The sequence below is a fragment of the Terrapene carolina genome, unplaced genomic scaffold, assembly GCF_002925995.2.
Source record: "Terrapene carolina triunguis isolate 2854851 unplaced genomic scaffold, T_m_triunguis-2.0 Scaffold211, whole genome shotgun sequence".
In the NCBI taxonomy this organism is placed as follows: Eukaryota; Metazoa; Chordata; order Testudines; family Emydidae; genus Terrapene; species Terrapene triunguis.
Window position 1 is genome coordinate 26,649,713 of NW_020664562.1, and position 21,846 is coordinate 26,671,558.

At 44.1% G+C, this 21,846-nt stretch overlaps 1 protein-coding gene across 1 annotated transcript in view; it reads left to right on the plus strand.

Moving 5' to 3' along the window:
- The first annotated feature begins 4,774 nt into the window (after nt 1-4,774).
- LOC112107703 (collagen alpha-1(XXIV) chain) overlaps nt 4,775-21,846 on the plus strand; it is a 235,372-nt gene continuing 218,300 nt past the window's right edge. The window contains exons 1-2 of the mRNA XM_024201528.3: nt 4,775-5,132; nt 15,977-16,041. Of these exons, the coding sequence (XP_024057296.2) occupies nt 5,077-5,132; nt 15,977-16,041 (121 nt within the window). The 5' untranslated portion in view covers nt 4,775-5,076. The remainder of the gene's footprint in view (nt 5,133-15,976; nt 16,042-21,846) is intronic.

Genomic DNA, 21,846 nt, shown 5'->3' on the forward strand with positions numbered 1-21,846 from the left:
ATTAATAGTGTATGTTAATCTTTTCAACAACTTTTTACTCAGCTTTATGGTGTTTTTTTGCTACTGAAGCGGCTTTATGAATGGGTGTTGCCAGGTCTTAGTAACAATTGCAAGTATGTTGGCTTCACTGCAACACCTTTCTCAGTCTGAATCACAGGAACCTTGTGGTCTGGAACCTTTGCTTCATCTCACAGTTCACTGCTCTTTTCTCTGCTTTCTCATTCCTTGCTGGGTATATTCCTTTGTTGTTGGCTCTAAATGAATGTCTTAAGGAATCTAAGTGCTGCTTGGCTATTTTGCCTTTGTGATACATGCCACATTTAGTATACAGGCTTGAACTCAATTGCTGTTCTCTCTCTCTCTCTGTTTCTAGATGTTGTTCCTGCAAGACAGAAAAATATGTTACCCTACAGTCTGAACTCAGAACAATGTAACTGTATGCTAATTACTTTTCCAGTTTGCTAATAGAAAATTTAAAGGGATAGAATCCATTTAATAAGTCATATGTATTGTGCTCATTTTAAAGGCCTTTCCAGACTTTTAGTCATAATAAAACCAAGAGTTAGAAGATACTGCATTTCATACTAATTTCTTTAATAGACAAAAATGTATGTAACTAGAGTTAAAAACAAAAATAAAAAAACAAGAAACCTGTCTTGGTTATTTCAATTCTGTTCCTTTCACATTCTACACAGAACTGAAAAGTCTTAAAAAAACGGGAGTCCATCTTCCTTTTAATTTAGCCAGTTAATTTAGCCATCAAAAACATGCTGTAATTCCTTCCATTTCTTGGATTTCCTAAATCCATATTTGATAGCTTGGCAATTCTTTCTTTTACCAGAGCAGTATTATCTACTTTTTGGCTGCCACTGATAGAATTCTAAATAAACATTTTGCTACATTACATTCCAACAATTTAGATATGTAGCCTACCACCATATATTGTGATGTACAGGAAAAATAAATCTCCTAAGAGGGCTCAGTTGCAGTGCGGATCTGTTGCCAAAAATCCCACATTGTGGGACTGAACCAGAAAATATGTACAGGTCTCATCCTACTCCCAGTGAAATCAATGGTAAAACTCCCCTTGAGTTCCATGGGAGAAGAATCAGACCCTAACTCTGAATCATGGCCTAGACAATGTCATGCCCTACATTAATGGGGGAAAATCCTATTAATTTTGTGTTATATCAAGGTCTTGGAAAAATTCTGACCATTGCTGTCTATAGAATTTCCTTTCTAGAAAGAGAATCAGCTGTATGAACCATCTTCTATGCCTCAGACCAGTTCACATCATCTATGAGCCATTCCTGCTCTGTGCTTTGAAAAGTGGAGTTTAGCAGTATGTCAGTGAACAAGCTGGTTTATGAAAGGAGAGAACTGCTAGAAAAAGAAAAAGCTGAAACAGCCTGCAGCCCTGGAGGAAAGGCAAAAGCAATATTGAGAGAACTAATTTTAGATCCCAGTAACCGCAGGATTTGCTTGAGAGATAAGATAAATCAGTGATACACTGAGGTCAAGGAGAAATGGCAAGAGATACTGAAAAACTGGAATTGAAACTTCATCTTAGGAAGTGCAACTCAAATTTCACTGTCCATTGCCAAGGCAAGTTGACAAATTTGGAGCTCAAGCACAGTTTTTATTGCTCAAAAGTATACAGACCACTATATATAGTTCTGGAGATAAACACATGTAACTGGATAGCTTTAAACATAGGAGATTTTGTCAAAATGCATGGAAGGCTGTTATTGATTGACTTTTAGTACGGTATAGTGATTAATACATGATTTGCAGTCTATTTGAAAAATAAAGCACTGGACAAGGAGTTGAGAGACCTGGCTTCTGTTTTCAGCTCTGCTACTGACTTGCTGTGTGAACTTGGGCAAGTCATTTGATTTCTCTGTACCTCAGTGTCACCATCTGTAAAATTAGAGTAACAGTGCTTACGCACTTCTGTTTTGGGAGCTGTGGGTGAAAAGTGCTGTGTAGATGTGTTATTTTTCAGTGACATTAATTTAACAATATATTGAAGAATCACATTAGATACCTTAAAAATACAAAAGGTGGTTGGCTGCCAGCACAGGTGAGGAACATCAGGAGAAGTGAGAAACTACCTCACAGCCTCACCTGAGTATGGACACAGCTAAATCCTACCCTGTGATGTGGGAGTGCACTGGTTGAAATGGAGGCCAAAAAAGAGGGTGCAAGGAAACCCTTCTCCTGTCCCCCATAGCCACCCCTAAAGCTAGCTATGCAAATTGTGGGGACACTAGTATGTGTGATGAATGGTGCACCACACTCCCATGAGGGCATAGTCAAAATCATCAGCCCGTGGGTACACTGTGCGTACAGTAAGCCTTAGGCATGCTGCTCCTTTCTCAGCACAACTATGAAGTGAGTCCCACCATGTAGTTACTCTGTCCCATCTTGCCTTGTGCTGGCAGGATGGCTCCCATATGCACCAAAAGACTGGCACTGCTCTACTTCATGTCAGTGTGAAGGGCAGGATTGATCCAGTATTCAACCTTCCCCCAAGGTTTTCTCCATCACTTTCTTACATCTGATGTTAAAGAGTTAACAAGTCACATTGTTTAAAAACTCTTGTTATATAGCATCCAGTTTAAGTGGTTCATAGACTTTTGCTAATTCTTGGAAGGCATCTTACAGTTCCAAATGAAAGCTCTAATGTACCTGTTTTAGCTCAGCTTAATGCAAATACACAAAAACGAATTGCTTGATTGGTTACACTGTAATTGTTGGTGCTCATTCAAGTGGGGTTTAAAATGGAAATGCTAACAGAACCTTCACTACAGAACTGGTAAGGCCACCACTATAATACTCTAATGAACAGGTATTCCCACTTTAACAAACACATACATAGCCATGTTCAGCTGCTGATTTTTTTATGAAAGAAATATGGGTCGGAATACAATATGTTGTTGGCTTTTCTTCCTTTCCTTTCAAAAACTGAATAAATAGGAAATATCACGGTAGCCAGTGGGACAATATACATTTTGGATGTTTCCAGATGTTGAAATAGGAATATATGTGTGTGAAATTAAATGCTTAAAACTTTAGCATTTCTAGATCCACCTTTCTAGATCCACCTTTCTTCCCTGGAATTGTAGCCCTTGTTAGTGCAGAAAAATCGTTAATGTCTTCACTCAAATAAAACTGCTGAAGTCAATGGGAATTTTGCCCTAGTGAGCACTGTGGGAGCTGGTCATTTGTCTTTGTACTACTCTTTCTGTAATGTATATAGTGCACTGTCTTGTATTATTCAATTCTATACCAGGCATGTTTTGGAAGGCAGGTTGACGCTATGTAAGATAACTCTATATAATATATTGTTACTGAGGCAAGGTAGGAACATTGGAAAAGAAATGAAAAAGACAAGGCAGAAAAGGGTGTCCTCTTTCTTCTGGCATTATAGAGCTTCCAAATTACATCTGTTCTTCATACATTTTCCAGAGGGAGTTTTCTTAGATCCTGGTTTAATTACATTTGAGATGCAAAACCTCCAGCAAACTCATTTTTCTCTATATATCATTTCATCCTCTTTTTCCCCCATTCCCCACATTTTATTTGAGCCTATATCTTTCTGCCAGGACTTTGCTGCTGAACCCCATCAGGAATCTAAGCAGATGCTAACCATTTAGCTTTATTAAATACATTCATCAGTTTTATGTCTCCCATCCCCTTCATTTTTAGCCTGACGGCACCACTGCTAATCCGTTTGGGTAACATACAAACAGCAGATTGGGGTGAGGACTGAAAAATTCTGGTGTCATTGATTTGCTCCAAAAACAAAATGAAACAAAACCTCCCCTCTTTATTAAATTAGTCATACTTAGAAAGAAGGATTCACTGTATAATGAAAAGGAGACTTGGCAATGTCTCTTTATTAAATGAGTAAATATAAGGTGACAAGGCTGTAGGTAAGTGAGGCTGTCATGGAGCAGGAGTTTAGCCAAGGGCTTCAGTCAGTGGGCGCTGGAGCAGGACCATGACAAGAAAGGGAAGTGGACTGCTGTTATCCGGGCTACATTCCGCTCCCAGGGACGTGGATGTAAATCAGAGGGGCTCTTAATTACTTCATTGGCCTTACTCTCATTTACCTCGGTGTAGAGCTAAATCTGGCTACCTGCGAGCTTTTGGGAGAAGGAGGGCAAGGGAAGGAGCCGAGCAGAAAGGAAGTGTCTGCGGGAGAAAAAGCAGATCAGCAAGAAGGAAGGCGGGAGCAGGGACAGAGAAGATGCTTTAGGAGGCCACCTCTGGACAGATGCGTTCGGGAAAGGATCACAAAGGCTGCGCTACTCTCCTGGCCCTTCAAGAGGCGCAGGGCTCCCAGGGGAGCCGATGCAGCAGGCGGCTTGCAGACAGTGCTGCGGCCGAGCGAGGAGGCGGCGGCAGCTCCCTCCCCAGGCAGGAGCCCCGAGACCGCGTGCGCCCCGCCTCGGGCCAGGCGCGCGCTCTGCGGGGCTCTGCGCGGCTCGGCCCGGGCGGGGGTGAGGCGGGTTTGATGATGTAATCGCAAATCAGGGAGCGGTGAAATTTAACACCGAGCGCGGGTGGGGAGGGTTTGCCTTGGGTCGGCTGGCGGCTCTGCTCCCTAGCCAGAGGCAGGCTGCGCTCAACGCTGCACGCCTGTGCATCGCCACTAGACACCTCGGCCAAGCGCTTTGCAAAGGCTCTGGTAACCTGGGCACCGTATCTTCACCCCAGCCAAGGATTTCTCCTGCACGTCCCCTCCCGGCCGGCTCCATCCCCGCAGCGGATCGCCGAGTTCAATGCAGGGCTCCGCGGTACTTGCAAAGGCTCCTGTCTGTGAACCACGTGTGAAGCCGAGCACTCCGCTCTTGTTTATACTGATGCCATCCTCTCCCTAACTCCTCCGAGAGTGAGACCCCCAAGTCACGCCCCTTCACCATGCGGGGGACGCACTAGGGCTTGCCAAGAGCTCGGAAGGGACCTCTGCTCTGGGGTTGATTTCATGGACAGTACCTGAACCTTGAGCCGTTTGGAGCTGGCTTCTGTTTTCGGTTAGATCTTCGCTGCTCGGACAAATGCAGACAAATGCATTTAGGAGCAAAAAGGACAAGGACTGGAAGCATCTCTCCCACAGCAAAAACGTAAGTAAGAGCCCAGCAGTCAAGGGTGTGTGTGTGTTGTGGGGGCGGGAGTGAAGATTGCAGTTCGCTGCACACACACCGCTCGTCTTGTCAGTGTCTGTGAGCACTGCAGGCAGTTTATTTTGGAGCTGCGCGTCCCCCTTGTCTTTGCAATTTGTAAAATGCCCTGTTTAAAAGGCCTTCTGCCAGCGGGTCTACAGACGGTTTATGTTAAAGCAATCAAGCCGCGCAGAAGGAAAAGTTTATTGGCACGTTTCCCACTGCCGGCTAAAACAGGCTTCGCGGACTTAGCGACTTCCAGGTCTCTCCCTTCCGAAATGAGTTACGGGATTCACTTATCTTCAAAAACCAACAAAAAACAAACCCCGAACTGCCAGCTCCTGGGCTTGCGAGTTCTCCCCTGGAGGGAAGAATTCTGCGCTCCGGGCGCTCTCCCGGGTGGGAGCCAGATGAACGGTGCTAGCGTGTCTCTGTTTAGCCTGGTAATATGAGAGCACCTTTAAATCGAGGGTAGCAGTTGATGGAGTTTCCCGAGTTATGAAGCGAGGGGTTGGGGGCAAGGGGTCGATAAAGAGATGACTGAGTGTGTGTGTGTTTGTCCGCAGCTTTCTTCTCCTCCTGAGGACACAGCAATAGTACAGGAGCTGCTGCTGGGCTAAACCTCCCTGCTGTGAGCCCGGCAGGGACAGGCAGGCTTTGGCTCTGGGGCCGGGGGAGACCGCTCTGGCTGATTTTGTTGTCACTGGTGAACTGCTGCTGATGGAGAGAGGGCAATAATGTGAGGAAACTAAGGGGAAGTGGTATTTCGACTTCCTCCCAGCTAGGGCAGACCCTGGCGTTATTTTTAGAATCGAGGATATGCTCAAGTAGCTTTTTTTTCTACGCACTTGTAGGGGGAGCTGCTAGTCCTTAGCTGCAGCCCCCCTCGCCTGTTCAGCCTGATTGATTACTCGGGCTAGTGGCTATTTAAAGAGTCTGCAGAAATGAATCATTTCGTAATAGCGATTGTGAAGTCTGCAGCCTCCTAGCGAAGAGCTGGGGGGCGGAAAGTTCCCAGATCAGCAGTTCGCCGCCGCGAGAGGGGAGTTGCAAAGATGCCCTCGAATATTTGTATGGAGTTGTATGTGCGGGGAGGGAGGGCAGCCCAAATAAGAGGCGCCCCCCCCATCTTTACATGCAAATTATGCCAGAGACCCAGGTGGCAAAAGACAGGTACAAGTGCTTTCTTCTGGTGCATCTTAGTGACAGTCTTTCCGAAGAAAGGGCAGGAGGAGATGGGGCCAGAGGGGGTTAGGCGTTGGGGGCGGAGGTTTTGGGGGACAGATGCCTGGCTGGGAAGTGTGCGTTATAAACACACCTGTGTGTTGTTTAAACACGTAAGGAGGGGTTGAGATCAAGGCAATGAATCCGATCTGATCACTCCGGCCGGGCGCAGTTTGACTTCGCTCCGTTTCTCCTTCGCGACGGATCGGCGTCCCAGCGAGCCTCCTGCGCGTTCATTTCGTACAGAAACGTCTGTTGGTCTCGTTTCTATAAACAAACACTCCGGCGTGCCTGGTGGTCTCTGGCCCGGTGAGCCGCACGGGCACGGCAGTGCGTGTGTGTGTGAGGGGGGTGTTGAGATTTGCACTTTAAAAAGCCCGAAATCCCCGTTTCACAGCCCGGCGATGGAATGTAGGCTCCGTGTTTGACACGCTCACTCTCGAGGAGCCAGTTCGCTTTGCTTAGGTACGTGTAGCTCAAGTGTGCACCGACTGGGGCAGACGCAACATCGGTGAGCCCTGCTTGGAAATGCCCCACTCCCCGGAGACCCCGTCACCAAGGGGTCCAGGCTCCCTCTCACATTCATCCCCGGACCGGCGAGCTAGACAGGCAGGGGGCTGGGACGGGTTTGATAGTGGGGTGCTGCCGATGGAAATTACTTCCGCACCCCCAGCTCCAGAACCGGCGCACACCGGGTGCTGCTCACATTGGGCGTGCGAGCACTCGGCTGCCCCCCGTGTCCGCTAGGAGCCCTCTGTGCTGCCGGGCAAAGCGGATGCGTTCGCTGGTGCTGCCCCCGTGGGAGCAGAGGGGCTGGGCGGCGGGCCTGGCGGGGGAATGAGGAGACGCTGAGGGAGGAGTGCGCGGCGGAGCTCGGTGCTGCTGCTCCCTGTCACACCTGCGGGGGGGGGAGGGGGGCATAGCGGGGCTGGGGAGAGGTAATGGGGGGGGGGGTTGGGAAGGCGCAGCGGGAATTGATGGGGGAAGCGGGCTGCGTGGGGGCGCGCAGGGCTCCCCAGGGCTATGTGTGTGGAGTCCTTGCTTTGCTGGCGGCCCGGTGCAGACACCCGTTCAGCTCCGCTGCCTTGAAGCACCGCCGAGCCCTCCCAGGCAGCGCTGATGGCTCAGTGGAGTGGGGCTCCCCCCGCACAGACCCTGCCCCTCTGGCTCAGGCCCCCCACAGCCCTGCTCCCCTTCGCCCCGCATCGTGCGACAGCATGAGGAGGACCCCAGCGCGGGGTGAGCAGCACCGAGGGGGAGCAGGGCGCTGTGGGGAGCGTGGTGGGGGAAGCGGAGAACTCCGTGGTTCCCTATCGCTGAGCTCTTTGATGAGGCCCCCCCCCCCCCCCCCCGTGGTTTGTCATTGCAGAGTTCCTCTAAACTCTGCTCCCCGGTCCCTCATCTCAAGCCCGCTTCTCCACGTGCATAGCCCAAATCCCCCCACTTCTGTTGTCCCCTCATCCCCTTCCCAGCAGCCACTCCCATATCCCCTACAGATTCATAACCCCCAACAGATTATCCCTATGCCCCTGTCCATACCTGCTTTCCTGTAGGCTCTCTACATCCTCCCTTGTCCATCTGTCCCCTCCAGCACCTATACCCCCCAGCCTCATACCCTTTTCCATTCCATGCACAATCCATCCCCACTACCTGCCCCTCCCTATGCCCTCCTAATACCCTACCACATTCTGCTTTTCAATGGGAAGCCCAGCCTGGAAGGGGTTATATATTATCAGGACTGAAAGGCTGGAGCCTGTGGGGGACAGCGAAGTTGTGTGGGGTGGGGAGCCTGGGGGCAATCCGGGCTGTATGCAAGGGTCTAAGAGGGTGTGTGTGGATTGTGGTTCTGTGGGGGTTGCTGCCTGTCAATGATGACAGCTAGTCGTGTGAATAACTATCGGAGTTGACATATACAGTGTTTATTAAAAACCTGGGAAATTCTCACTAACAAACCAAAACCTTTGCTGACAGCTTAGGTCTCTGAATTACTGAAAATCAAGGAGCTCATGAGGTCAGGCAATCTATATTCAAATGCCTCCTTACTTCCACAACTTCTCTTGTTTTTGCAACATATAACTACCACTGTGCACACACCAAATTCCTCTATGCAGCACTAAAACATACAACTTTATGATTTCATACTTTTTCATGTAAAAATAACATTATAGACTTTACCAGTGCACATCATCTGTCAAGTTTATATGTTAACCTAGCTGTGGTCAGAATTAAGGTTGCCTATAAGTCTGAGTGGGCAGTAGAGGCATTTGGTTTGTACATTGTGACTAGTTATATAGTGCAAGTGCAAGGGAGTTTGTTGTGGAGGTGAGGGATCTTTGAGTGATGTTTAGTTATTAAGACATATGAATGTAGGTTGCCTTAATTCAGGATCTTCTTGATCTTCAGTGATTGTGTTGGTCAGATTTCCCCTTGAGCAACCTTAAATCTAAGGTAACAGGTTTTTTACTGTGGGATTAAACAAAATTGTAGAGGGATCTTAAAATAAATGCAAATACATTTGTTAAAGTAGTACAACAGCACAAACTGAAGTTTACCTAATTGTGTCCAAAACTTGTGGTGTTCAGCTAGTTTGAGTGCTACACTAATGCAAATAATAAAATAATCATCATCATCATCATCATTTGGTTTAAATTACTTTTGTTTTTTAAAAATCCAGACACTGTGTGCTACAGGATTGTCTCTGGGTTTAAGCTGAAGTAAAGATCCTGCTCTGTATTCTGTCACTTTAAATTCTACCCCTGACAGCTGTTTAAGCATGAGGGGTCCCTGTGTCCCAGGCACTGGCCTAGAACTGCTGTCCACTATTTCTTACTATCTGACCAAATTGCTCCTCCAGCTCCCCTTCCCAAGCCCTGCATTCTCTGAATTAGGCCCTCAGATGGATTCATGGGTAATTCAGGGCTTTGCAAATTGCGTCCAGATGGGGAAAAATCTGAACTATTTGAAATGGGATGGAAGAGTTTGAAAAATCTCATACATTTGTGTAACACAGCAACATGAAAGTAGCAGCGGGGAAGGAGTTTGGCTTCTTGGGAGGCTGCTGCTGCTGCTGGGACACTGGGGTTGGTTTGCACATTCCTGGCAGGGGAGCTGTCTTTCCCTGCCCAATAGCCTTGTGTCAGAATCAGTAGCAATCCATCCATTAATAAACTTCATGTATGTCACCAGCCAGGGAGAAAAGTATTATAGGAAGCTCCGCCTGGCAGGGTTTAAACAACATGACATATTTATCCAAGATAGTTGTGTTTTCTTAAAGGGCAATGAGAAAGAGAGAGAGTGTGAGAGAGAATGTGTGTGTTGAGGGGTTTTTATCTCAATTAGAAACAACGGGCAGATGAGTACCCTCTAATGTTTGAGAGAACTAAGTGTAATTCAAGAGCCAGATCCTGCTTGCCTTACACACAGAAATAATTTTGGGACGAGTCTTGCTTACTCTCAGAAATAGTCCCATTGACTCCAGTGAGTTTACTTGCATGAGTACAGTTAAGGGTATTTTGTTCCCAGGTTAGCTGAGCAAGTAGAGAGAATAAGCACCTTCTGGGATAATGAACAGGTGTACTTGTAGCACCTTAGAGACTAACAAATTTATTTGAGCATAAGCTTTCGTGGGCTACAGCCCACTTCTTTGGATGCATAGAATGGAACATATATTGAGGAGATATATGTATATATACACATACAGAGAGCATGAAAAGGTGGGAGTTGTCTTACCAACTCTGAGAGGCCAATTAAGTAAGAGAAAAAGTGATAATGAAGATAGCCCAGTACAGACAGTTTGATAAGAAGTGTGAGAATACTTACATGGGGAGATAGATTCAATGTTTGTAATGGCTCAGCCATTCCCAGTCTCTATTCAAGCCTAAGTTGATTGTATCTAGTTTCCATATCAATTCGAGTTCAGCAGTTTCTCGCTGGAGTCTGTTTTTGAAGCTTTTCTGTTGCAAAATTGCCACCCTCAGGTCTGTTATTGAGTGACCAGACAGTTTAAAGTGTTCTCCTACTGGTTTTTGAATGTTATGATTCCTAATGTCAGATTTGTGTCCACTTATTCTTTTGCGTAGAGACTGTCCGGTTTGGCCATTCTGGGATAAGGGAGTGTTTGTGTTAAGCAAACAAAGGCCTCATGGAAAGTACACAATTTTTTGTCATCCCCTCTTTTTGAGGGGATGCTGTTAGGTCAAATTTGGCTCCAGTGTTCCCTGTGCAGGGTATGCAGTAATGTACCTGATCGTGCATTTCTTGCACTTCCAGGCTCCCTTTGAGTTCAATTGACAAAACCTTTAATTCTTAAATGTGAACCATATAACCCTATGATACTTTTATTTACTGACTTTTTGCATTTGATTAGCTGCAAGTCCTGAATTGTTGTTTTATTTATATCTTATATTGGTATCACTGTCTATAAAATGAAAAAAAACCCTAAATTTATTAGCGAAGAGGAGGATATAGAGGAATACTTTAATGAAAGGCTTTCCGTGGGTAGTCCAAATGGAAGTATTTAAGATACGGTGGATAGCAGAACTGGTTAAAATATAAAAGAATCAGGTAAAAAATTCACAAAACATTTGTAGTAACTTATTTTCTTTTATTTTTCTCAGTTGTTTTATTCCAAATTTTGTCAACATTCAAAAAAAAAAGTTCTTCTAGGTACATATTACATGTGTTACCTTATGCCAAATCCTATTCACAGTGCACAGCCTGAGTAACTTGGGTGTTCACAGGGCAGTTGTGCAAGCACCGGGGAGGGAGGCATCCTTCCTCCAAATCCATGGTGGAGTAGCAGAACTTCTCGAAGGCCACTACTGCAGTAGTCCTTGTGGCTGTTCTGTTGCAGCACTCTTCCTCAGAGAGGAGAGGAGAGGAATGGTACACTGGCCTCATCTCATCCCTGGCCTGCTGCCCATTCTCTCTCTGCACTTGCAGTGCAATCAGTCTGTATGGAGCTATTCTCTGCAGCACGCAGAAGTGTGGGCCTCCTGCAAAAGTTCCAGTCATGCTGCCCCCTATTCTTTAGTGTGCAATGGAACCACACCAATTCCATTGGACTCTGGGAGGCCATACTACTGTGAACTGGGGATATAGCAGTCTGAGGTGGAAAGAGATTGTGGAGGTTTGGACCACTCCATCCGTGTTGGGTGTATGTTTAGCCCCAGTCAATTGATTCTAGGCTTCTTATAATATGGAAGCTGCAGAAGTCATGATAATTGATCACATAGCAATGAATGAAGATCAGGTGCCCTTGCTGGTTCTTTTCGATCTATAAGATGCCCTCAACATCACTGACTGCAAGGTGCCATAGAATTGCCTGAAGAACCTAGAAGAACGCAATGAGGTTGCACTTGAGAAGCTTTGCTTCTTTCTTTGGAGAGATCTCAGAGGTGGTAGTGGGCAGATGTCCAGGTCTCACATTCTGTTGCCCCTCTTGTTTAACATGGAGATTGGTCCACAGGGGCAGTTACTGAGGATGTTTGGGTTGCGATATGTTCAGTACGCTGAAGATACCCAACTGTCAATCTTCATTTCATTGGACCAGTCTGATGTGATGGAATGACTTACCAAGTGTCTAATGAACATTGGGAAATAGACCAGGGCTAGCTGACTGAGAGACCAATCATGATAACATTGAGATAATGCTTGTAGGCTGGGAAAAACAACAGAAACAAAATGGAGGAAAATATATCAGCACCTCTCAATCAGTGAGGTGTGTCTGCTTGTTTAAGCTTCACAACACAAGGATCTTGCTGGATCCCTAACTGCTCCTGGATACTCAAATAACAGCAGTTTCCAAAAATGCTTTTTTTCTCCTCTGTGCTTGGCAAGAATGTTGTTGTGTCCTTTTCTCTCAAGTGTGGACATCACTGTGGGATCCATGCTTTTGTCATCTCATGATTGGATTATGATAGTGCAGAACATGCAGATCTGCTTGTTAAGCAAGCAGCGTTTCACCCTGTTTCACATTACTTCTGTGATCCATGATCTGCACTGGCTAAGAAATTATTTCTTGGTGAAGTCTAAGGTGTTGATTTCAACCTATAAAGCCCCAAATGGTTTGGGTCCCATCACCTTGTAAGACTGACTCTTTCCCCATATTATAGCTATTGTTCCAGGCACTCAAGCTAATAGCGCCCTGGTTGAATTGGGTATAACAGCCAGGAGGTGACTGTGAAGGTCTGTGGCTCACTAATGCACTCTCTGCTTGGTTGATTCGAGCCTGGATTTGATGACCTGAAACACTCACCTATTCTCTCAGAGGACTGAGCTGGAGTTGAAGAAGGAAGTTAAGATGGAAGCCATGCTGATGGTTGGAAAGGATGTGTGGGAAGTCTGTTAAGATTTAGTATTATGGTAAGATTTGTGTTCATAATGTATGTAATGTGATGAGAGCTTAAAGAAGGAGCAAAAAGATAAATTGAAGTCTGTAATGAATGAATTTTAATAATACTTTAATATGTTATAAGGGAGGTAAGGATACTGATCAATTAAAATAGAAAATGCTCTCTCCTACAAAAACAAATTGCCCTGTTTTGTAGGTCTGAAGCTGAAATCTCACAACAGATGATTTAAAACGATTGGATTTAAAAAAAACCTAATGTAAATATAATATGTATGTGCGACCCACTCCCATCAGGCATGTCCCCAGGTGCCGGACAGGGGAACATCCTGCAGGTATGTTATGAATATTCAATAAGTAGTCATGAACCAACTGGTCACATTTCCTAGCAGGATGTGGTGGGATAGTTAGTGGTGTGTTGTCTCTATAAAATGCCACTTAGTCCCGAGGATTTCAAGGAGAATAAAAACCACCATAAAGCAAATCTTGCCAGGGCAAGTGGGGCTTGTCAGCTTTGGCGAGCAGCTCATCTAGAAGGAAAACTTTGATTTCAAACCAAATGTGTCAGGCTTGGACAGCTGACCTGTAAAGCTCATCCAGTAAATATGCTCATGTGAACTGATGTCCATGTGAAATGTACCCCAGAGGGCTGGGGCATTCCCCACAAGCGATATCAATAGGAAAACTCTCACAATGATTGTGGACAGAAGATGACAGAGGGAAAGACCAAAGACTTGGTACATGGATCAGATATCAGTGGACCTCAGAGAGATCAATCTACACGAGAGCTTGGTATATGATTATGAGTTTTGAAAGAAGGCTATAAAAGTTGCGGACCCAGAATAGGGAAGTAGCAAGAAAGAAGAGAAGTGATAATGTATAGCTGCAGCAGTTAAGAACCGATGAACATTCTCAGGACAAGTTTGAGAATCCTTCAGTCATCAACAGGCTTTGTGGTCTGAGTCATTAAGCCCCTCGTCTCATGCAGAATTTTCACTGAAGTCAAAGGGAACCATGCATGCAAACATCTTTCAGGATTTGGTCCTTGTTTGCTGGTGACTTCTAGCATAGAATTAGAAAATATTAAATAGCCATTCAAGGGTTTAATCTGCTCATGTGCTAGGCAGCTCCTGAGAGCTGAGAGTGTTTCTTAACTCTGAATGAAGTCAGTGATCATTCAGAGCACTGAGCATCACTCAAGAGGTGTGCAAAGAGCTGTCCTTAAATTATGTAAGGAATTAGGGGATGGGTGGGTCCTTAATTTTGCATGTTGGTTTCAGTGTTACAAGGGGTGGATGGGTCTTGAAAATCACTGAAAGATGTGTTACATAATTTATGGATGCCCCTTCAGGACCTCAGGATTGAGCCCTGAAGAATCACTGACTATATATACATTAACAGGAATTCTTCTAGATTAATTTTCATGGGTTACTGGTGACAAGAACCTGTTTTTCCGCTAGCAAACATTTCTATTAACTTTCATTATGGTCTGCATTAATGAAATGAGACTCAAAAGTGACAGCTGCAGAAAGTGTCCTGTATTTAGCAGTAACAAATATTTTCCATCCTACTTTCAACATCAATATTTTATTCAGGCTTTCAAAAATACTTTCAGTTCTTTACAGGATTTTGATGTTATTTATGAGAGCACTTAATGAACTTACTTGCATGAAGTATTCATCAGTCTTTATTTTTAGCTTATAGGACACCAATGTAGTGGAAGTCCAATGAGTGAGGTGGAAATGTGGTTACATTTGAACATGGTTTCCACACATACATTTTAAAGGATGATGTTCAGGTTAATTGCTCATCAAGGGAAAGCTCTAGAAAACTATGCAGCAATCCATCTCTGTTATGCACAAAGATAGATGATTGTGGAACCAAATGAAGTTTAAGATATGTTTAGAATGAGTAATACAAAACTCAGTGATAGGCCTAATTCTTAGGTGTGTAAAATAGATTTCTGTATATAGGCTAATAGGCATCTGTGAACATTTGCTTTTGAAATGATGCTGAAGCCCTCTGCAAAGGCAGCTTCATTGGAAGTTTTTCTCCAGACTGGCTTATCCAATGTGCTTCATCTCTGTTGTGGAGAACACATCTATAGGAGAGTGAGGCTAGCTACCTCTGTGCTAGCTCTATCTTAATCTCTCTAATATCACTGCCAATAAGGGAGCTAATTAGTTCCAATTTTAATGTGGGCAAACTAGGAACAGGACTAAAAACACCAACCAATTCACATGTCACCAGGGGTGCAATCAGGGGAAATGGTGGTAGTACAAGATCTGGTCACAAAATAAGCGCCACGCATGTGAGTCACCAAAATCAGAAGCTGCTCACAGTAGATTGTGCAAATGTTCAAAACATGAGCATGTGTGCTCTCTGGGTTCTTTGATTCATAGAATCGTAGGTTCCAAGGCCAGAAGGGATCACCATGATCATCTAGTCTGGCTTCCTGTGTAACACAAACCATAGAACTTCCCCAAAATAATTCCTGGCGTATATTTTTTAGAAAAACATCCCATCTAACTGGATCTTACTTGATCTATTTTTGTTGCTATCTTTGCTCATGGGTCACCTGAGAATACAGGAGTGCCCCTCTGAGCATGGAGTTTTATTCCAAAGATGTTCTGTGATTTTGTACCCCTAGGAGAGCATGATATAATTGTTAGTGTTTCCCAGGAGGCAGTGTAGCTGGGATCTTGGTCATGCAAGTAGAAAAGAAGGAAGTACAAGACCTACAAAATTATTAGTTACTGCACACCATTTTCATTTCTGGATAAACTGATAGAATATGTGATAAAATGCCCAATGATCATCATGTGTAACAAATTGTCATGTCTTATATTTTCATTACAATAGTATTTTTCTAGAAAGTAGTTTAATATATAACAGCCTCTAAATATGAAACAGATACAATAAAATAATTTCAAAATTAATATAATTGACTCCTATTGACAAGACAATGTAGACTGTATCTACTGGGTATGTGTTGGTTGAAAGGTGAGGACATATATTATCCTTGACCCTTGTGTGAAACTTCCTATTAGCATCAGTGGAAAGTTCTACAATCTGAGGGTACTATGCCTCTGATCCATAATTAAATGAAGTCAATGGGAGTCTTTTTGTTGACTACAGCTGGCTTTGATTCAGGCCTTCTAAACCCCAGGGAGTTTTAAACTGTTGATTGGTTAAGAATTTTTTCACATTTTAAAATTCTTTTTTCTTTTAGGAAAACCCTCCTCCTTTTTCTTGCGATATGCATAGCTGTGGGTGCCGCACAAATGCCAGCACAAGGTGAGAAGACTTCCTTATAACAGAGTATTTGAATAATCTGCCACTAGAGGGGGGGAAAAGTAAATGGCTTCTGGTAGTAATGACCTTAAATTCAGCTGTTCAAAAGTTACTAATCCAAATGTCAGATAGAGTACAATGAGATCATAAGTTCAAATTAACCATTTGGAAAAGATGACCTTTCTGTCTATGAAATTGCTTACATATTTAACCAAAGTCTTTATAAAAGAGAAGTCTTGTACAGTGAAAAGGCTTTGATTGTGTCGTCATTGTAAGTGGGTGTTCTTGGGGGTGGTGAACTGGGGCTGAGTTACCTTTGCACTTCTTAAGACTTTGCAAGAAAACAAAGGTCTGTAATAAGTGCTTAGTCTAGATGGGCATTATTAGGCGAAAAGTGAAATTTGCATGTTAGCTTATTTTTGTATTCAAATAGATGTTGGTTAGGAAATAGGGTGGTGTTTTGTTTTGGTCTGCTTGGTGTCCTGGGACTGCCAGATGTGAAGGGTTACATCAGAGACAGCTGAGGAACATGCATCCTAAATTGATGAAAGTTAATGTGTCAGGATGGTAATTTTTGGCTGCCAGTAATGGGTCATGGATAGCACTGAGTGCCTGTCATGTAAATTGCCCTTCACTGTCTAGGCGGCACACAAAATGACTTTACCTTTGAAATAAATGTTCACTCTTGGCTGGTGACTAGACTCACCACAAAGAGAACCAAACCAAACAACTGGAATATGTTTTAAAGAAAAGGACTGATTCCTGATTATAGTGTGCTGGAGTCTGTAGGGATGAATCAGCAGCTGAGTACCCTCCTCCCCATGTACCTCTTTGCACTGTTACCTATCAGTTGCAATATTTTTCTGTTCTCGTTTTCTTCTTTGTCTTGCGTTTTTTGTTCCTGTATGTTTCTTCTTTTCCTTTCTTGTTCTTAATTTTTTCCTCAACTACTTGTTTATTTCTCCCCTGCAGCATGCTATATGCTGCCTGGGATGTTGCTAATTTCCTAGTGCCACTCTCAACTGAGCCAAGTTCTGCAATGGAAGAGAAAGAAAGTTTGGCCTTGCAGACTGAGCCTACAGCCATATATGTACATGGACTGCTCCCATGGCCAGCTACATTAGGGGCCACCAGAGGAACAGGGAGGGAAGGTGGGTGGATTTAAGGAGTCAGCTTCCACTTTTCCTGAAGCAGCAGAAGTGGTAAGAAATACTAGTGATGGGCTTGGCATTATGGAGTGATGGTAGCTGCGCTACAGTGAAGGATGAAGCTAGCTTCCCATTATATATCCAGTTTTCAACCAACCTCTCCAAACTTCTCCAAAAGATACCAAGTTCCCCCAAAATTTCACATGCCACATATCATCCCCAGGAGGAAATTTTCTGGGAAGACTGGCAAAATATCAGAAAAGGAGTTTTAAAGTTACCAGACTAGCTCCTCAGCTATAGCAGAACAGTGCTCCTATCATTAGGAGGTGCAAATGTGCCCTCTGCTGTCCTTGTAAGCAGCCTGATACCCTGAGGGGCTGCTCTATCAGCTGGGGCTTGTTAGGTGAAGGAATGCCCTGTCTATGCTCCTTGTACAGGAGGGGACTCGTGTAGAAGCTACTGTTGCAGCTCTACACCACCCAGAAATGCCACTATGAAGAGGAAATCCTGCACTGGCTGCCTGAGCAGTTTTAGGGCTGCTTTGCCTGGGAAAGAGTATTTCGTGGTTGGGAATTGTCTTGTTCCCTTAACTGTTAATTTTCAGACTTTTCAACCTTTGGGCTGGGTCTTAAATCCATGCAGGGACTGAAGATGGCAGGTACAGAGTGTGCTTCATGCTGAGCAGGTATCTCAGCAGGAGCATGTTACACTCTTGCTTTGTGATCTGCCTATAAAACCCTAACTGGCCTTGGACCTGCATACTTCCCAGCCTGCTTGTCTCTCTGCCACATTGCCACAGCTAAGATCAGTGGAAGCACTCAAGCTGACACTCTTTGAGCTTCAGGGAGGGAGTTGTTAGTAGGGCATTTTATCTTGCCATTTATCCACTTGTATAGCCCTCTCAGCCTAGTATTTGAGAACCTTTTGGCTTTGGAACTTGCTTCCCACTTGGTCTGAAATCATCCATGTTTATTAATCCCTAGGGCACACTGAAAAGCTTACCTTTTACAAGGGATTTGGGGAAGGGGATTTTGCTGAGGAGCTATCATTAGTTAGTTTTCACACCTTTACTTTGCTGTAAGTACTATCTAATTCAGTGGTTCTCAAACTTTTGTATTGGCGACCCCTTTCAGATAGCAAGCCTCTGAGTGTGACCCCCCTTATAAATTAAAAACCCATTTTTATATATTTAACACCATTATAAATGCTGGAGGTGAAGCGGAGTTTGGGCTGGAGGCTGACATTTCGCGACCCCCCCATGTAATAACTCTGCGACCCCTTGAGGGGTCCCGACCCCCAGTTTGAGAACCCCTGATCTAATTACTGCTGTGTACAGTGGAGGTTGCTGCAGGTTTTATGTTTATATTGGTGGGTTTAAAATGATTGCCAAGGATGCCTAGAGCTTAGGACACACACTTGTTCTTAGAAGTCTATGTAGATAAAGTACAGCGGCAGAGTGATTTGGAATCATGCGATTTTTCTACCCCAGGCTCATGCTCCCAGGTTAGAGGAAAAAGCAGATCAGAGGAGCCATTCTGATGCATCAAGAAGAAAATGTTCCATATATTTCACATCCACATAAGCAAATGAACTTTCAAAGGTGTTTGCTTGCCCCTCTATGGACATGAACATAAGAATGGCCATCCTGGGTCAGACCAAAGATCCATCTAGCCCAGTATCCTGTCTTCTGACAGCGATCAATGCCAGGTGCCCCAGAGGGAATGAACAGAACAGATATCATCAAGTGATCCATTCCCTGTTGCCCATTCCAAGGTTCTGGCAAAGAGAGGCTAGGGACACCATTCTAATAGAATGAATTGTTAAGCGCACACCGCAATGTGAAAAGAACCCCGAAAATTGCATTAAAAGATAGCGAAGGTTGTAACTTAACCCATCAAATGTATGGAAGTTTTCAGAATAGCATCATTACTTAGGCACAAGAGAACACATTATTGTTCTTCTACTGAAGCTTATTGTGACCACTTATTCAGACCCTGATCCTTAATTCTGAAGCCCATTTTTTTTCTTGGCTTAGGTAACAAACTTAACATTCTTACATTTGAATTTCTTTTATAACATGTTTCATGAAGAAATCTTGCTACAGCTATCATTACACTCTTGTAGACATTACCCCCTTTGTAGCTGTCAAGGCTGTATCCCCACTTTGAACTTTAGGGTACAAATGTAGGGGCCTGCATGAGGACTCCTAAGCTTAACTACCAGCTTAGTTCTGGTCCGCTGCCACCATCCCAAAGCTAATTCCCTTCCCTGGGTAGCCTTGAGAGACCTTCACCAATTCCCTGGTGAATACAGATCCACACTCCTTGGATCTTAAAACAAGGAGAAATTGACCCTTCCCCCCTCCTTCCTTTCACCAACTCCTGGTGAATACAGATCCAAACCCCCTTGGATCTTAAAACAAAGAGAAATCAATCAGGTTCTTAAAAAGAAGGCTTTTAATTAAAGAAAAAGGTAAAAATCATCTCTGTAAAATCAGTATGGAAAATAACTTTACAGGGTAATCAAACTTAAAGAGTTTGTTCCAAGGCCAGAAGGGCCTTAAAGAGCTCAGAGGACAGAGCTCAGAGGACCCTCTGTCTTAGGTTCAAAGTACAGCAAACAAAGATAAACACTCTGGTAAAAGGTACATTTACAAGTTGAGAAAACAAAGTAAATCTAAGACGCCTTGCCTGGCTTTTTACTTACAAGTTTGAAATAGGAGAGACTTGTTTAGAAAGATGGGGAGAACCTGGATTGATGTCTGGTCCCTCTCAGTCCCAAGAGCGAACAACCCCTTAAACAAAGGACACAAAACAAAAGCCTTTCCCCCCCCAAGATTTGAAAGTATCTTGTCCACTTATTGGTCCTTAGGGTCAGGTGTCAGCCAGGTTACCCGAGCTTCTTAACCCTTTACAGGTAAAAGGATTTGGAGTCTCTGTACACAGGAGAGCTGTTACCCCTTCCTTTATAGTTATGACAGTAGCTGATATCCCGTTCTATGTAACTCAATGGGAAATCTCCTTAAATGAAAATTCCCCCTAATGCAGATCCTATGCAACACTTCAGTTCTATTTAAGTCCTATATTAAGGGCTTAGTTGGGACCAAAATAATACACTTGGCCTTGCGATGGCAACCTGCACCAGCATGAATTTCGCCTAGCATGTGGTTCTTGGAGATAGTAATAGTAAAGGCTGTAAAAAGTAGTTATACATACAAAGTCACTAATTTATAAAAGTTTTCTGCTTTAAAACATATGTGGGTTATTTTAAATAAGAAAAGGCATCAGGACATATTGAGATACCCATGCCTGCAAAATTTCAGTTCCTAAAAATCTCTCTTAAGAAGTCGCTTAAATATATGGTAGATTGCAGAATGATTTGTGAGGAACCATATTGTGAAAGAGAAAATTGCTTAGATTTCTCAGAATCAAAAGAAAGTCAAAGAAAGAAGCAGCAAAAAGTCAGACAGTTCAAGCAGCCTATACCTCTGTCGAACTACATAGCAGATCCAGAGACAGTACTAAGCTGCTCACAGAATTATCTAGGGAGTTTGCCAAAGATTAGATGCCACCCATTAAGAATATCTTGGTACTTGGTTTCTGATTGATATGTTGAAAGGAGAGGTTATATTGGTAGTTATTCTGCCAAACATCATGTTGCTGGGTGGAGTAATTAATATACATTGCCTCCTCTCTTGTTCTTACAAGGCAGCTATGCACACATTGCTTGAGAAGCAATGCATTGTGTAAATGTCCTTGTCTGTATGGGGCTAAGCCACAAGTCAGTCTAGGGAACTCTGCATGCACAGCTCACAGGTCTAATTGGTACTCACTGCTCTACTTATTCCGCTGGGTCTCAAGCATCAGTCAGAGGAGTGCTCCCCATGTTAACTAAAACCTGACACAGCATAGGGAGTGCTTAGCAACTGGACTTGCACAGTGATGTTGAGCTGGCCAGTTACATTTACCCTCTGCAGAGTTGACCAAACAGCTAGAAGGGTATATTCCTGCATCCTAGGAGGACTGAAGTGGGGAGGACACCCCAAGTAGCTCGTCCTCTAGGGTGACCGGACAGCAAATGTGAAAAATCGGGACGGGGGTGGGGGGTAATAGGAGCCTATATAAGAAAAAGACCCAAAAATAGGGACTGTCTCTATAAAATTGGGACATCTGGTCACCCTATCATCCTCACAGCTGTCACGAGTGGCAGGGATAGCAAAAAGAGATAAGTTAGGCATAGGTTTTTGACCTAAGGGTGCTGGGGGTGCTGATACACCCCCTGGCTTAAAGTGGTTTCATCATACCCAGGGTTTACAGTTTGGTTCAATGGCTCTCAGCACCCCCACTATACAAAATGTGCCAGCCCTCCTGAAGATAGGATGGAAATGCAGAGCCATAAAACAATCAGGGTGCTGTATCCTGACAATGCCATATAGTGATTGCTGCAGTTTATATGTCATTGTTGCCACACAACACTACAGTTTCAGTCTCTTGTGCTGTCATTATTTGTGGCTGTTATGATTATATATCTGCTGGTGAACTGGGCATCCAGGTCACCTGACTCCCAGTGCGGTGCCTAGAGTTGGTTGAAAATTTTCTGGCAATGTATTTTTCAGTGGAAAATGGCTTTTTGGTGGATGTTTACATTTTGACAGGTTAAC